Source organism: Microcaecilia unicolor, chromosome 1, assembly GCF_901765095.1.
Source record: "Microcaecilia unicolor chromosome 1, aMicUni1.1, whole genome shotgun sequence".
In the NCBI taxonomy this organism is placed as follows: Eukaryota; Metazoa; Chordata; class Amphibia; order Gymnophiona; family Siphonopidae; genus Microcaecilia; species Microcaecilia unicolor.
The window spans coordinates 541,469,916-541,488,457 of record NC_044031.1 but is presented as its reverse complement, the minus strand read 5'-3'; the positions used below and the strand labels follow the sequence as shown (position 1 = coordinate 541,488,457).

Sequence of the window (18,542 nt, the reverse complement as noted above, 5' to 3'; positions counted from 1 at the left end):
TCTGGCCAAGGTCTGGAATCTCTCCCCTTTCTTCCTCCACCTTTTCCCTGAGTTTACTTTCTTTTTCCATTTTCTAAAAGCTGGCGGCGGCAGTGATTTCCATACGCTGCCCTGCTACTAGCACCGGCCTCTTCTGTACTGCTGTGGCCCACCTCTGAGGAAACAGGAAGTTACATCAGAGAGGCGGACTGCAGTAAAGAGAAGAGGCTGGTGCCTGCAGCAGGGCAGCATATGGGAATCGCTGCCTTCGCTGGCATGGAAAAAGGTAAATTTGGGGAAGAGGGTGGTGGAAGGAAGGGGGAGATACCGCTCCAGTAGTGCCATCACTGATTAAGGGGGTGAGAAAAGGCTTATGGCTCTTCAGCTTGGAAAAGAGACAGCTAAGGAGAGCCAGGCTGATTTATGCTCTGAATAGACTTGATTCAGTAATAACATAGTAACATAGGAGATGACGGCAGAAAAAGACCTGCACGGTCCATCCAGTCTGCCCAACAAGATAAACTCATATGTGCTACTTTTTGTGTATACCTTACCTTGATTTGCAGCTGTCATTTGCAGGGTACAAACCGTACAAGTCTGCCCAGCACTATCCCCGCCTCCCACCACTGGCTCTGCCACCCAATCTCGGCTAAGCTTCTGAGGATCCATTCCCTCGGAACAGGATTCCTTTATGTTTATCCCACACATGTTTGAATTCCGTTACCGTTTTCCTTTCCACCCCCTCCCGTGGGAGAGCATTCCAAGCATCCACCACTCTCTCCGTGAAAAAATACTTCCTGACATTTTTCTTGAGTCTGCCCCCTTCAATCTTATATCATGTCCTCTAGTTCTACCGCCTTCCCATCTACGGAAAAGGTTCATTTGCGGATTAATACCTTTCAGATATTTGAACGTCTGTATCATATCACCCCTGTTTCTCCTTTCCTCCAGGGTATACATGTTCAGGTCCGCAAGTCTCTTCTCATACGTCTTGTAATGCAAATCCCATACCATTCTCGTAGCTTTTCTTTGCACCGCTTCAATTCTTTTTACATCCTTAGCAAGATACGGCCTCCAGAACTGAACACAATACTCCAGGTGGGGCCTCACCAACGACTTATACAGGGGCATTAAAACCTCTTTTCTTCTGCTGGTCACTCCCCTCTCTATACAGCCTAGTAACCTTCTACTTACAGCCACCGTCTTGTCACACTGTTTCGTCGCCTTCAGATCCTCAGATACTATCACCCCAAGATCCCTCTCCCCGTCGGTACCTATCAGACTCTCACCGCCTAACACATACGTCTCCTGTGGATTTCTACTCCCTAAGTGCATCACTTTGCATTTCTTTGCATTGAATTTTAATTGCCAAACCCTAGACCATTCTTCTAGCTTCCGCAAATCCTTTTTCATGTTTTCCACTCTCTCCCGGGTGTCCACTCTGTTACAAATCTTTGTATCATCCGCAAAAAGGCAAACTTTACCTTCTAACCCTTCAGCAATGTCACTCACAAATATATTGAACAGAATCCGTCCCAGCACCAATCCATGAGGCACTCCACTACTCACCTTTCCCTCCTCCAAGCGAATTCCATTTACTACCACCCTCTGGCGTCTGTCCGTCAACCAGTTCCTAATCCATTTCACCACTTCAGGTCCTATCTTCCATTTTTGTTTGATTTGCACTGGCTGCCAGTGGAGTTGAGGATGCAGTTTAAACTTGGGACTCTTGTTTTTAGGATATTGCAGAGTGAGGCCCCTTCCACCTGTTGTAAGTCTGATCGTTTAAGAGGATAATCACGTCTACTGCACTTTCCGTCAGTACATAATGTTAGATTTAAGGGATTATTGTTTACTTTTATTTCTTTTAAGGCAGTATCATTTTGGAACTCCTTACCATTAGAACTTTGATTGATAGGAAATTATTTATATTTTAGGAAGTCACTTAAGACTTTTTTTTATTTCAGAAGTATTTCAACGCATCGAAACTGGTCTTTAGTTGGTGTTCTTTTATCTTTACTGTACTTAGCTGGTTAATATGTAACATAAGAACAACTGAACATGTGGTTCATTCTTATTTAATATGTAACCCGCTTGGAACTATTTATGATATTAGTGGGATATAAGTCCAGTATAATGTAATGTAATCTATAAAAACTTGAATGTATAGAACAGGTAAATGTGAATCAATTGTTTATTGTTTTTAAAAGTACAAAACCTAGGGGACACTCAATGGTATTACTTTTAAAACAAATAGAAGGAAATATGTTTTACATTCAAAGAATAGTTAAGCTCTGCAACTCATTATCAGAGGATGTGGCAACAGCGGTTAAAGGTTTGAACAAGTTCTTGGAGGAAAAGTCCATAGTTTCCTATTGAGATGTAAATCTGAAAAGCTACTGCTGTCCCTGGGATTGGTAGCATGGAACGTTGCTACTATTTGGGTTTCTGCCAGGTACTTGTGACCTGGATTGATCACTGCTGGAAGCAGGATACTGGGCAAGATGAAACATTGGTCTGACCTAGTATGGCTATTCTTAAGTTCTTATGTACCTGTGAAAGTGCTAGCAAGGCACTTAAGTGCTATTCTGAAAGGGCATGCATCAAGTGGCATAGTACATAAATGCAAGCAGGGCCGTGCCAATGCAGTAAGTGGGGTAAGCAAGGCAGGGGGGCGCCTGCCTTCGAGGGGTGCCACTGCCCTGCCGTCCCTGCCTTCCGCTCACTTGCAAAATCTTTTACCTGAAGTTGCGATTCTTCTATCTCCCCTGCCCTCCTTTTCATGGCAAACCAGAAGTGAAAGCAAGGCAGCCGTATTCACTGAGGCAGGCAGGCTGGCTCTTCAAATTATTTAAGAAAATGCAACCAGATTGCAATATATGCTTTGGTTTGGGGATAACTCCTCACTCAGGGTGAGCTTCAGAGCTTGAACAGCATTCAAATTAAAGTGAACCTGAAATTTTAAAAGTGCTAAAAATAAGTTTTAAAAGTATTTGCATTCAATCTAATTGCAGAATTCAGGTGCTGGGAGTCTGTACTTGGTTGTCATATGCTCAGATTTGTTTAAATCATATGCAAATTAGTCCGTTTTTGGGAGGTTCTCATTTGCATATTTATGGATAAAAATGATGGAATGTTTACAGCCTTAATGTTAGGTCATGGCTCTGATCAAAAGTGTGAAGTTTGATCCAAAAACGAAGGGTTTATCTAGTGTTTTTGACTAAAAATTCCCATTACAGTGTCTGTATGTTAATCTGCATTCAAATAGAGCTCTCTGATTGGATGATCAGCTTCTGTTAGCAATCTGCTGGGAAGGGAACAGAGTGAGACAGCAACTGACCGTGGGTTTGGCCAAGAGAGACATGCAGCTGTGAGTTCCTGTGTGTGTTGACTGAAATTATAAAAGTGTGCCTGATTAAATGAGAAAATATGAATGAAAAGAGGTTGGTGGAGATTGAAGTTTCTCTAGTGAGAAAAGGATCTGAATATTTCAGGATTACTTGAAGTTTATGAAGAATAGAAAAGGGTGAATTTCAGTTTAAGAGTGTTTAAATCCTATAAGCTATATAAAGGCTAGGTAGATTTAAGTGACTGTAAGCAAGGAAACCTTAATATTTGAGCTGAAATAAATATTTGATCTGAGATAGTTGATCAGAGATAAATGTTTGATCTGAATTATATCCTTTGGTGCAAAGGAGATTAGAAAAAGAATCTTTGGAAACTAAGAGGACTTTGCTCACATTTTGAATTAGCATTCCTATTTTGAGTTGGAAATCTTTGAAGTGTTATGAAAATACATTTTGCTTCAATGAAATTGCTAAACTTTAGAGTCAGAGACTTATCAATGAGGGATACATACAGTGCTATTTTTTCCTGAGGTCCGGCTTACTTGCCTGCTCCCTTCTGTTCCTGCTCTGCTAGATGGAGGGGGGCACCAGAGACCCTATGCACGGCCCTGAATGCAAGGACAGCATACACATGGGTAAAGCGTGAGCGTGGGTGGGTAATGGGTGAGGCTGCCACTCACAAGCGTAACTTTCAGAATACTGTACGTTTGGTACCAATCAGCATCAGGGCACCTAAATAAAGGGTAAAGGTAAAGGGTCATGGATACATGGAGTGCTCAGTGATGAATTGCCCCCATAGTGGCTGAATATCACTGCTATGGGGCAGATTCAGTAACTGGTGTCCAAAATTAGGTGCTGGGATGATGTGCAGTAAGCGTGAATGCTAACAAGGCAGTTCCACATGGAACTCTTTATGGAATACTAGCTTAAGTCATTTTTGCACCTAACGTTAGGTGCAAGCATTTATGTCTGCCAAAGTCTGTCCATTAGGTGCAGAAATGGAAGTATTCTATACTCTGTGTCTAAATCTTGGGAACACCCATGACTCACCTTGACCATCCCTTAGTCACACTCCCTTTGCAGTTGCACATGAGAGAAGTTAGGTGCTCAGTTTACAGAACAGGGGTGTAAGTCAGTTACACACGCAACTGCTAATTAGTGCCAATTAGTGCATGATAACTAATTCCACCTGAATCCTAGGCTCCACCTTAGGATTCAGCACCCAAGAAAAAGATCTAGGTGTCATTGAGAACTTACACGCTGAAATCTTCTGCACAGTATGCGGTGGCAGCCAAGAAAGCAAACAGGATGCTAGGAATTATTAGGAAATGGATGATAAATAAGACCGAGAATACTGTAATGCCTCTGTATCATTCCATGGTGCAACCTCACCTTGAGTATTATGTGCTATTTGTATCTCAAAGAAGATATAACGGAATTAGAAAAGGTTCAAAGAAGGGCAACCAAAATGATTAAGGGGATGAGGAAAGGCTTAGAAAGTTAAGGGGAAGAAGAAAGGCTTATAAAGTTAGGGCTCTTCAGCTTGGAAAAGAGATGGCTGAGGAGGGATATGATAGAAGTCAACAAAATCCTGTGTGGTGTAGAACGGGTAAATGTGAATCGATTTTGTAATTTTATCAGAGATGTGGGGAGGTTTGCAGGTGGAAAGATAAAGCAGGGTTTGAGACTGTGCACCTCCTTTTGAATTAAAATAAAACATGCACCTACTTTTAATCAGAAAGAATATCTGCACAAGTTGGCAGGCAGAAATGCATAAAGATACTTTTCCTGCAACTTTACAGTAAAAGCATGCGCATGCTTTAATGTTGAAAATTCTGCACAAGATGCAAGTGCTTTTCAGCAGTGCAGGCAATTATAACATTTTCCTCTTTCTGCCAAGGAATAACTGAGATCCTAAGTATGAAAAACAGCTGATGAACTTATTATCTGAGGGAAAACTGAAAGGGTAATTGAATTATTCTTATTGGGAAAACCAGTGGATAAATATTAATAGAGAAACACGGTAGATGCTGGAAGGTTAAGAACCACTCAATCCACTTTGTCAGAGGATAATTTTTAATTGGAGCTAATTAGCTCTAATTAACACCAATTATAACCAATAATTGGTTAACATCAGTTAGCAGCTAATTATTATGCTAACTAATATGCATAACTGACAGTCTTAGAGAAGCTGATATGTCTTTTTCGCAGATTGGATGCATTGTAGGCATATATTCAGATGCTAACTTCAATTAACTATAATGTGTTTGTTCTCAGGGGCATTAATAAAAGAAATCAAAACGATGTTTAAGCTCGGTGACCTGATCTTGCTGTTTTCCCTTTTGGTAAGTTTCAACTTTTTTTTCTGTAATGGTAACTATGGTAGCATCAGTAAGATCCAAAACCAAGTGATTAATTTTTTTTACCTATTTATGGGTCATAACAACTCAACTTAGTTTATACTTATATCTCCATATTTGGACTCTGCTTCACAGAGCAAGGAGTTTTTTTCCTGAATAAGTCACCAACCTCTGAAATACACTAAACCAACCTAATTTAAACTAGAGAAAAAAACTTCATGTTGTTCCCACTCTTATTAGTATATTTACCTTGAGCTCTGGCTTCCACAAGGAAGCTGTGCTGAAAACTAGCCACACCCTTCAATACTAGAAATACCTTCTCTGATACGCAGATACAGAATGTTGGAAAGAATTATATTAAAGAATAATGTCTGTCTGTAGATAAAATAAAGTTCCAAAAAAAAAAAGGGATGGAAATTCACCAAGGGCCTCTTTTATCAAGCCGCGCTAGAGGTTCAGGCGCGACAATGATGATGGAGCCCATTCAAAACGAATGGGCTTTGCCAGCATTGCTGCACTAGGAACCAGGGACGTAGCCAGACTTTGGCGGGAGGGGGGTCCAGAGCCCGAGGTGAGGGGGCACATTTTAGCCCCCCCGGCCCCGCTGACCCCCCCCACCACCATTTTTGACTCCCCCCGCCGCCACCACCACGACCACCAACAACAACTTTGACCCCCCCACCGACGACCATCTTGATCCCCCCTCCTGCCACTGTCACCATCAGCTACCTTTGCTGGCGGGGGACCCCAACCCCCGCCAGCCGAGGTCCTCTTCTTCCGGTGCATGGCTTCGTTCTGTTTCTGCGAGTCTGACGTCCTGCATGTCCTGGATTTCTGACAACCCCATCATAATGCATTAGGGGTCTATAGCACTCATTGCCATGGGTTGAGTAAAGGGCTACAGCACCGAACTGCTTTGGCATGTAAGTTTAAAATCAGGCCAGTGGTGGTCAGTACAATTGGGTTATTTCTGTATCTTTCTACTATATTTTATTGGTCTCTGGTACTTAAGATCTCCTGTCACTCCGTTCTTTAGAGATGTAGAGAGGTCATTGATATAGATGGCGGCTTTCCAGCTTGTCTTTGTGAACCTACAGCAAGTGGGTTGTTCAGGACATTTGCAATGAATATGCATGAGATAAAGTTGCTTACATCACACATACTCATTATGAACAATTTACACTCTCAACTGAATTTGAGGTCACCAAGACATATTTGGGAAACTCTGATGAAAATGTTAAAGAAGGAAGGCCTTAAGCTACCAGATGATATGGTAACAGCGGTTAGTGTATCTGGGTTTAAAAAAGGTTTGGACAAGTTCCTGGAAGAAAAGTCCATATATTATTGAGATGGAGTTGGAGGAAGCCACTGCTTGCCCAGGGATTGGTAGCATGGAATGTTGCTACTAATTGGGTTTCTGCCAGGTGGGGGGGGGGGGGGGGGGGGGGGTTGCCAGATGGGGGGGTGTTGCCAGATGGGGGGGGGGGAGTCCCACCCATACAAGCATGCTTGCTCTGGCTTCTCTTCCCATGTGGCTGCTGTGCTGTGTTGTGTTGAGCTGCACTGCTCTGCTTTCTACTGCTGTGCCTGCCTCCAAGTGCCTCGCCCCAGTCCAGACCAGCGTGATGATGAGTCATCAGCTGATTACTTCATCACCCACCTCACCTCCTATTGGTCAAATTTGGAGCCATAATATGGCTTGAGATGCACCAAGCCTCATTCTGGCTTCAAATTTGACATACAGCATGGTGAACTGGCGTGGGTTGCGCGGATGCTGGACCTCCCCAAAATCACTGAAAAAGTCGCAACCCGCAACTGGTGAAAATTGCCTGCGGCCAACTGAAAAAAGCTGCCCAATCCTGCGGGAAAACTGCGGGGTTGGCAATCCTGGCCGGGTACTTATGACCTGGATTTGCCAATGTTGGAAACAGGATACTGGGCTAGATGGACCTCTGGTCTGACCCAGTGTGGCTATTCTTATGTTATATCCTTGAACTACTCCATGGTTCTGCTTGAAGCGGTCTCCAGGAGAGTCAACATTCAGCCATGGAATATCAGGTTAGAGGTAACCAGATAACTTATCTTTAACTAGGCATTTGAAGATTTAACCAGTTAGATCTGCAAAGATGAAAATTACTGGTTAAAGTCAGAGTCCCTGGTTTAGCACAAATCTGTGACTGTAGGAATGGCCACAAAATTTGCTTAATCGTGCAGAATTGTCCAATTCCTGTGGAATTGTAGAGGAGACCAGGGACTGGATTGGGATACAGTAGGTAGACAGAAGGTTGGGAATGCATTTTGGTTATCTTCCATTCTGATCAGGCAGCAGCAGGAAAAGGAGAGCAGTGCACATTTTGTGCTAGTAAGGAAGGAAACCTAGTCTATTTAACTAGTAGGCTGAGATGCAGTATCTGAATAGGCATCAGAGATTCAGGGAGGAGGCTGTACTGCAGCTGCCTTCTATAAAAGTTTCAGACAGTGAGAATAATGGAGTACAAAGGTCTCTGTAGCCGCACCCTTGTCTAACGAAACAAGGATGGAACCAGACTGTATGAGATTTTGGAATAAGATGAAGACATGGCTTGTTCCCGCAGGATAGAGCTGGAGAATGCCACTGTGGCACAAGCAGATACGTAGGGAATCTGTATGGGTCTGTATGTCGATGGGTCTGCATTTTGTTCTAAACAATGTTTTGAAAGAAATTTATTAGACATTAAAATTTATTATTGCCTTCACTCAATGTACATTGAGTGAAGGCAATTGTTGAGATAGTACTCTTGCTATAGAATATTACCCTAATTGACTAACAATTAAAATTTATTAGGCAGGAACCTTTGATATAGGTGTAACCACAGTGAGTGAAAACAATGTTTTAGCTTGCATTCCTATTTCTCTCTTCCTCTTCCCCTCTCCAAATGAATGCTTCTGTTTAGAGATGGACTACTACAGGCCAGGAATTGGTACATTTGCCTTACAAAGCTGTGGCCTGTTTATTACTCATTAGCCATGTCTGACCTGCTTGTTTGATGCTTGGAGAAAGGGTTAAGCTGGACCAGGAAGATTCTGGCTGCTCATGTTAGATATCCATGATATTAAGTTTAATAGAGCACAATTTTTTTTACAGTGACTTAGAAGAAAAATAACTGCTTGTATAGAGCTGACCTAAATAGTATTGAGTGCAAAATAGTTGTAAACTGAATATTGCCTAAGGCTGAAGTCTTATAAAAGCTGCAAGTCTTATAAAATAATACTGTGCTACCAGCAGACTATGTGTTGGCAGGTGGAATGTGGAGAGAGAATGAGTCCTTTCAGTATCAGCTCACTGAGTATGATTCATGGTGTGTACACAGATTTTGAAATTTTTACAACTCTCAAGACAGATTTTAATTGAAAAGAGGAGGGCTTGTTGCCTAGATAGTGAACTTACACTTTGAACCTTTTAAATGACAGCCTCTGCCTTTATTTCATCACGTAGGCGAGCCACCATGAAAAGCAAGATGAAATTAAGGCTATATGTCAAGGAGAGAAATGGCCACTGATACGAAGGGATAGTCTCATGTTACAGTTGACTTCCTAGTCAGAAAAGTTTTTCTTTCTGGTGATTATACTAGAGCACAGACAAAAGTAAAAAAATAAAAATAAAAAACAAAACTCACTAAAAATAGGAAGGATAATAGTAATGCCCATTTTATTGACAAGCTGTAAGTCAAAAAACATGCTCTGCCTTGTATTTATACCATTTTCATGATTAAATCATTCAAAATGGTTTCCACAACAAATAAAACAATTACAGTTTGAGAAAAGTAACATAGTAACATAATAGATGACGGCAGAAAAAGACCTGCACGGTCCATCTAGTCTGCCCACGATAAACTCATGTGTATACCTTACCTTGATTTGTACCTGTCTTTTTCAGGGCACAGACCGTATAAGTCTGTCCAGCAGTATTTCCCGCCTCCCAACCACCAGTCCCGCCTCCCATCACCGGCTCTGGCACAGACCCCGTATAAGTCTGCCCTCCCCTATCCTAGCCTCTCAACCACCAACCCCTCTTCCCCCCGCCACCCAATTTCAGCTAAGCTTCTGTGGATCCATTCCTTCTGCACAGGATTCCTTTATGCCTATCCCACGCATGTTTGAATTCCGTTACCGTTTTCATGTCCACCACCTCCCGCGGGAGAGCATTCCAAGCGTTCACCACCCTCTCTGTGAAGAAATACTTCCTGACATCTTTCCTGAGTCTGCCCCCCTTCAATCTCATTTCATGTCCTCTCGTTCTACCGCCTTCCCATCTCCGGAAAAGATTCGTTTGCGGATTAATACCTTTCAAATATTTGAACGTCTGTATCATATCACCCCTGTTCCTCCTTTCCTCCAGAGTATACATGTTCAGGTCAGCAAGTCTCTCTTCATACGTCTTGGAACGCAACTCCCATACCATCCTCGTAACTTTTCTTTGCACCGCTTCCATTTTTTTAACATCCTTCGCAAGGCACGGCCTCCAAAACTGAACACAATACTCCAGGTGGGGCCTCACCAAAGTCTTATACAGGGGCATTAAAACCTCCTTTCTTCTGCTGGTCACACCTCTCTCTATACAGCCTAGCAACCTTCTCGCTACGGCCACCGCCTTGTCGCACTGTTTCATCGCCTTCAGGTCCTCAGATACTATCACCCCAAGATCCCTCTCCCCGTCCGTGTCTATCAGGCTCTCCCCACCTAACACATACGCCTCCCTTGGATTTCTACTCCCTAAGTGCATCACTTTGCATTTCTTCGCATTGACGTTTAATTGCCAAACGTTAGACCATTCTTCCAGCTTCTTCAGATCTTTTTTCATGTTTTCCACTCCCTCCGGGGTGTCCACTCTGTTGGAAATCTTGGTGTCATCCGCAAAAAGGCAAACTTTACCTTGTAACCCTTCGGCAATGTCACTCACAAATATATTGAACAGAATGGGCCCCAGCACCGATCCCTGAGGCACTCCACTACTCACCTTTCCCTCCTCCGAGCGAACTCCATTTACCACCACCCTCTGGCGTCTGCCCGTCAACCAGTTCCTAATCCAGTTCACCACTTCGGGTCCTATCTTCAGCCCTTCTAGTTTATTCAAGAGCCTCCTGTGGGGAACCGTGTCAAAAGCCTTGCTGAAATCTAAGTAGATGACGTCCATAGCACGTCCTTGATTTAATTCTCCTGTCACCCAGTCAAAGAATTCAATGAGATTCATTTGGCACGATTTCCCTTTGGTGAAACCATGTTGTCTCGGATCTTGCAACTTATTGGCTTCCAGTAAATTCACTATCCTTTCCTTCAGCATGGCTTCCATTACTTTTCCAATAACCGAAGTGAGGCTTACCGGCCTGTAGTTTCCAGCTTCTTCCCTATCATTACTTTTGTGAAGAGGGACCACCTCCGCCGTTCTCCAATCCCTCGGAACCTCTCCCGTCTCCAAGGATTTATTAAACAAATCTTTGAGAGGACCCGCCAGAACCTCTCTGAGCTCCCTCAGTATTCTGGGGTGGATCCCGTCCGGCCCCAGAAGATCACAGCGCCCAGTCTTGTGCTGCAAATTTTTTTACACTTCTGTGGTTTGTCCTTATATGGAAGGTTGGCCTCTGGAGGTATTCTACAACTTCTATAGAAGTGATTTATAGTAGTAGTAGAATACTACTACTACCTCCAGAGGCCAGCAGGTGCCATTTTGCACCCAGAGCCAGGTGAGCCAGGAGAGGAGGGGGATCACTCCTTCCTGTTCCCACTACACCACTAGGGATGGTCCCTATGTAAATCCTCAAGGGTTCTCAAGGGGTTGGGATGGGTGAGTAGGGGAGCATGGTGGGGGCGGGGTGCTAGTATGGGAGGAGAGTATCAAGGGGCTGCTGAATTAGGGGGATTGGATGGGAAGAATACTGAATTGGGCAGGGGATTGAATCGGGACGGGGGAAATAGAGGCACTGTGAGATCCCCTTATTCGGGTCTTGGCTGAATATTGTGGTCAGCATAAGACTGGTCATACCTAGATATTTAATGCTGGTGATGGACATGACCCAGCATTGAACATCTGGCTCTAATTTATCCAGTGATGAATGGGTAGAATGAGTATCCACAGTTTAAGTACGACTGAGTTAGCTATTTTGCTTGTATTTTAAAATATGCACATGATGAATTTGTCCTTTCGAAGATATTGGCTGATTGGTAGACTTGCTTTTAAACTATGATGATGATAACTAGAAAACTGCAGGTAATTATTCTGGTCCCCATTCTTATGATATAGGGCTGAAGCATTCGTTGGTGGGGGGGGTCTTATTGGTCAGCTGTATAATCTCACTATAAAATCAGGGCGCAGTGCAAAAGCTTAGCTGATCTAAAATAGAAATGCCAGCTTGATTGCGATTGCCATCTTGTTTGAGATCGCAATGAAACTGGCATTTCTATTTTAGAACTGCAAGCAATTATTCTGGTTCCCCTGTCTTATGATATAAGGCTTTGTTTACTATCAGACTTATTTTCGAAAGAGATCGCCGGCAATCTTCCGACACAAATCGGGAGATGGCCAGCCATCTCCTAAAACCGGCCAAATCGGTATAATCGAAAGCCGATTTTTGGACACACTCGCCCGCATTCCATCGCGGAGGCGGCCAAACTTCAAGGGGGCGTGTCGGCAGGGTAGCGAAGGCGGGACGTGGGCGTGCTTACGAGATGGCCGCCTTCAGCTGATAATGGAAAAAAGAAAACCGGCGATGACGAGCATTTGGCCGGTTTTACTTGGTCTATTTATTTTCACCAAATTTCACTTGTACTCCCTGTTAATTTATCAATACTACAAATTCACATTATTTTAATGATTTAATATAGAAATACAAATATCAACACAAAACCGTGTAACATATAACATATACACACCAACAGTGCTCTCAGTATTACTGGAGATTCTTATTCACTATCAATCATACATACATCCTCTAATCAGTTTATATAGAGCTATTTCACAGTCCATAACCCATAGATGTATAGGTATATCCTTGATGATTATTTATAGTCCATGTGATAATTATACCATTAACTCCTTCATAGAGGTATGCAGCCACCGGATTTCAATTGTTCATAACTCTCCTTAAAACACCAGGAGCCTAAAGTGTTTTATACAGGGAAAACCTATACAGGGAAACCCCTTACATAGTACTCTTCTGTAGTTTCAGTCCGTCGAGAATAGAGCCATCCAGTTACTGCGAGCATCTGCAGCTCATCCTTATTCCAACCAATTCTCTCATTCGGTTCTCAATGCGAGACCGCATTTCGCTATTAGCTTCATCAGGAGAACCACAATCAACGCCCTAAGTAGACACATATAAGACCTACAGTGGGGGAAATAAGTATTTGATCCCTTGCTGATTTTGTAAGTTTGCCCACTGACAAAGACATGAGCAGCCCATAATTGAAGGGTAGGTTATTGGTAACAGTGAGAGATAGCACATCACAAATTAAATCCGGAAAATCACATTGTGGAAAGTATATGAATTTATTTGCATTCTGCAGAGGGAAATAAGTATTTGATCCCCCACCAACCAGTAAGAGATCTGGCCCCTACAGACCAGGTAGATGCTCCAAATCAACTTGTTACCTGCATGACAGACAGCTGTCGGCAATGGTCACCTGTATGAAAGACACCTGTCCACAGACTCAGTGAATCAGTCAGACTCTAACCTCTACAAAATGGCCAAGAGCAAGGAGCTGTCTAAGGATGTCAGGGACAAGATCATACACCTGCACAAGGCTGGAATGGGCTACAAAACCATCAGTAAGACGCTGGGCGAGAAGGAGACAACTGTTGGTGCCATAGTAAGAAAATGGAAGAAGTACAAAATGACTGTCAATCGACAAAGATCTGGGGCTCCACGCAAAATCTCACCTTGTGGGGTATCCTTGATCATGAGGAAGGTTAGAAATCAGCCTACAACTACAAGGGGGGAACTTGTCAATGATCTCAAGGCAGCTGGGACCACTGTCACCACGAAAACCATTGGTAACACATTACGACATAACGGATTGCAATCCTGCAGTGCCCGCAAGGTCCCCCTGCTCCGGAAGGCACATGTGACGGCCCGTCTGAAGTTTGCCAGTGAACACCTGGATGATGCCGAGAGTGATTGGGAGAAGGTGCTGTGGTCAGATGAGACAAAAATTGAGCTCTTTGGCATGAACTCAACTCGCCGTGTTTGGAGGAAGAGAAATGCTGCCTATGACCCAAAGAACACCGTCCCCACTGTCAAGCATGGAGGTGGAAATGTTATGTTTTGGGGGTGTTTCTCTGCTAAGGGCACAGGACTACTTCACCGCATCAATGGGAGAATGGATGGGGCCATGTACCGTACAATTCTGAGTGACAACCTCCTTCCCTCCGCCAGGGCCTTAAAAATGGGTCGTGGCTGGGTCTTCCAGCACGACAATGACCCAAAACATACAGCCAAGGCAACAAAGGAGTGGCTCAGGAAGAAGCACATTAGGGTCATGGAGTGGCCTAGCCAGTCACCAGACCTTAATCCCATTGAAAACTTATGGAGGGAGCTGAAGCTGCGAGTTGCCAAGCGACAGCCCAGAACTCTTAATGATTTAGAGATGATCTGCAAAGAGGAGTGGACCAAAATTCCTCCTGACATGTGTGCAAACCTCATCATCAACTACAGAAGACGTCTGACCGCTGTGCTTGCCAACAAGGGTTTTGCCACCAAGTATTAGGTCTTGTTTGCCAGAGGGATTAAATACTTATTTCCCTCTGCAGAATGCAAATAAATTCATATACTTTCCACAATGTGATTTTCCGGATTTAATTTGTGATGTGCTATCTCTCACTGTTACCAATAACCTACCCTTCAATTATGGGCTGCTCATGTCTTTGTCAGTGGGCAAACTTACAAAATCAGCAAGGGATCAAATACTTATTTCCCCCACTGTATATAACATAACACTAATTTACTTTTCTACAATCTTTTAATATATACATAATTCATGCTTAATCCCTCAATACTGATAACAGTTTGTTCAGCAACTTACCCAGCGGGCTAATTTCCAGGTCTGAGCAGACAGGAAATGACGCCATTCATTACTCCATGAGTGCCTGGATCTTTCGTATATATATACCATCAGCTGATGAAGCTAATAGCGAAATGCGGTCTCGCATTGAGAACCGAATGAGAGAATTGGTTGGAATAAGGATGAGCTGCAGATGCTCGCAGTAACTGGATGGCTCTATTCTCGACGGACTGAAACTACAGAAGAGTACTATGTAAGGGGTTTCCCTGTATAGGTTTTCCCTGTATAAAACACTTTAGGCTCCTGGTGTTTTAAGGAGAGTTATGAACAATTGAAATCCGGTGGCTGCATACCTCTATGAAGGAGTTAATGGTATAATTATCACATGGACTATAAATAATCATCAAGGATATACCTATACATCTATGGGTTATGGACTGTGAAATAGCTCTATATAAACTGATTAGAGGATGTATGTATGATTGATAGTGAATAAGAATCTCCAGTAATACTGAGAGCACTGTTGGTGTGTATATGTTATATGTTACACGGTTTTGTGTTGATATTTGTATTTCTATATTAAATCATTAAAATAATGTGAATTTGTAGTATTGATAAATTAACAGGGAGTACAAGTGAAATTTGGTTATTACAATATGTACTTTGTTTTTTATATAGAAAAATTTCCCTAATAGGTACTATTTATTTTCACGACAAAGTCTCAAAAAGGAGCCCAAACTGACCAGATGACCACCGGAAGGAATCGGGGATGACCTCCCCATACTCCCCCAGTGGTCACCAACCCCCTCCCACCCAAAAAACTTTAAAACATTTTTTTGCCAGCCTCTATGCCAGCCAGCCAGCTCCATGACAGCAGTATGCAGGTCCCTGGAGCAGATTTAAAGCCAGGTGCACTAAACTGCATGGAAGAGTCCTTCCCTTACCGATCCCTAAGCGAATCGGTAAGGGAAGGGCATGCATGAAGGAAATCGCATGCAAATGAGCATGATCGGTAAGGGAAGGGCATGCATGAAGGAAATCGCATGCAAATGAGCTGCTCATTTGTACGCGAATTTCCTTCCCTAGGAGGGGAAGCCAGTCGGCCAACTCGTAAAAAAAAAAGGATCTTGCTGATCAGTTATGTTATGACTTACTTGTTTTGGAGTGCTATATTTTGTGATACTGTTTTGAGAAATGTTCAATAAAGATTTCATACAAATTAAAGAAGTCCCTGCAGTGCATTTTCCCTTGATGGCTGTCCCTGACATGCACTTCCCTTAATATCCATCTTTCTCCCCAAATAGAGAAATCAAAGCTGTTTTTGCTCATAGCTCTTGTAGTAGTAACAGTGGGATTTGAACCAGCCATCTCTGCATTACAAGACCAGTGATATAACCACTTGGCCACAGCACCACCTAGTTGGAAGTCCCTCCCTTTTGATTATACCCCTTCAGGTCTCTCTCAGCCAATCACAGCGCGTTTAGCTGTCTGTGCGTGGCTGAGTGAGACCTGGAGGGTCATAATCAAAAGGGAGGGACACCTAAGTAAGTGGAGCTGTGGCCAAGTGGTTACATCACTGGTTTTGTAACAAAGAAGTGACCAGTTCAAATCCCACTGTTACGACTAAAAAAAGCTGTGAGCAAAAATAGTTTTGATTTTCCCTGTTCAGGGAGAAAGACGGCCAATAAGGGAAGTGCAAGTCAGGGACAGCCATCAAGGGAAAATGCACGGCAGGGGCTTTTTAAAATTTGTATGGTCTTTATTGAACATTTCTCAAAACAGTATCACAAAATACAGCACTCCAGAACAAGTAAGTCATAACATAACTAATCAGCAATATCTAAATATCCAGAAGTACCAATGCACTACGAATGCTGTCCCCTCCCACAGGTTTGAGATGGCCGGTTCCAGTTTCCATTATCGCTGAAAAACAAAGTCGGCCATCTCAAACCTGGCGATCTATGGCATTTGGCCGGCCCCAACCGTATTATCGAAACAAAAGATGGCCGGCCATCTTTTTCGATAATACGGTTCCGGACAGCTCTTTGTGGCACCGCCAAAACAGATGGCTGGCCATCTATTTGGCTGGCGTCGTTCGATTATGCCCCGCTACGCTACCCTGGGAATCGTAGCATGACTTAGTACAAGAGGCCCTTAGGGGCCCTTTTACAAAGGCGCGTTAGGCGCTATGCGCGTGCAGCACATGCAAAAATGAGACTACCACCAGGCTACCACTCTCCCCTGGCAGTAATTTCAGATTTGGCACGTGCCCATGCCACCTGGATGATTTATTTATTTATTTCCTCCCATACGTGGTGTTTCCGGCGGAAATTAGCACTTGGTGCACGCTGACCAATCACCACATGTGTAGCATGTGAACCCTTACCACCAGGGGTGTAGCTATGTGGGGGCCACGGGGGCATGGGCCCCTGTAGATTTGGCCCTGGCCCCCCCCCCACCGCCAACCCCTTCGACCCCCCCTCCCGCCGCCAACCCTCCCCCGCCATCGGGTACCTTTGCTGGTGGGGGTCCCCAACCCCTGCCAGCCAAAGTCCTCTTCTCCGGCACGGCCGTGTTGCTGATCTGCAAGCGCAGGCTTCTGTTTCTGTGAGTCTGACGTCCTGCACGTACAGAAACAGAAGCCTGCCCTTACAGATCAGCAACGTGGCCGCGCCGGAGAAGAGGGCAGGCTGGTGGGGGTTGGAGACCCCCGCCAACAAAGGTACCCAACGTGACAGGGGAGGGTTGGTGGTGGGAGGAGGGGTCGAAGGGGTTGGCGGCGGTGGGAAGAGGGAGTCGAAAGGGTTGGCGCTGGGGGGGGGGTCAAAGGTGGTGGTGGTGGCGGCGAGGAGGTAAAAAATGGTGGGGGGGGAGGGGTTAAAAATGGCAGGGGGTGTCGGTGGTGCTGGGGGGGCTAAAATGTGCCCCCTCACCTCAGGCTCTGGACCCCCATCCCGCCAAAGTCTGGCTACGCCCCTGCTTATCGCTAGATCAATGGGTGATGTTAAGGGCTCAGGCCGGTTTTGGGTGCGCGCTGGTTTCAGTTTTACCGCTGGCCCTTTTCCCGTCCCATTCAAAAAAGCCCCTTTCTGCAGATGATTTAAAAAGTGGCCTGGCGTGCGCCCAATAAATGCACCTACACTACTGTAGGCCACGTTTTACCACGGCTTATTAAAAGGACCCCTCAGAGAGGTAAAAATTTCTCTTTGCACCTCCTGAATAGCAATTTCCTTTCACTGTATTACATCTCACAAAATCCTGTAATCCTTCCAAAGATACAGACCAAAGAAAAAAAATATCATCCAGAAATCTGTACCAAAATTTCACATGCCTAAATTCTGGAGCAGAATAAAACTATTCTTCCTCAAATCAGCCATATACAAGGTGGCAACAGTGGAGGCAAAGATGGCTCCCATTGGCACTTCATAAATTAGATGATGAAAGTTTCCCTCAGACATCAAATAATTAAGTAACAATAACAGTTTGGGCAAAGAGATCAAAAATTCATATGACTGGGCGGTGCCATGGATCTGAAATCCAACCTTGTAAAGTGTTGCGAATAGTAGTTACACCTTCTTGTGTGGTGTACAAGTATATAGAGAGATAACATCCACAGTGATCTGATACTATACCAAATTGAGCCAGCAATTACAGATGTCACATATTCTTTTTTATATAAGACTTAACCTTCACTGCTGCTGGTTTTAGATAAAAATCAAGGAGCTTAGAAAGTGGTTCTAAAGCAGAACCTCATATGGAGACAATAGGTCTCCCCAGTGGATTAATCTTATCTTACGAACTTTAGGCAGAAAATATAAACTGG

At 43.9% G+C, this 18,542-nt stretch overlaps 1 protein-coding gene across 1 annotated transcript in view; it reads left to right on the top strand.

The window, feature by feature from the left end:
- Nucleotides 1–18,542, top strand: part of CDH17 (cadherin 17) — a 202,539-nt gene that overhangs the window by 63,499 nt on the left and 120,498 nt on the right. The window contains exon 5 of the mRNA XM_030216653.1: nucleotides 5,604–5,671. Coding sequence (XP_030072513.1) covers nucleotides 5,630–5,671 — 42 coding nt within the window. The 5' untranslated portion in view covers nucleotides 5,604–5,629. The remainder of the gene's footprint in view (nucleotides 1–5,603; nucleotides 5,672–18,542) is intronic.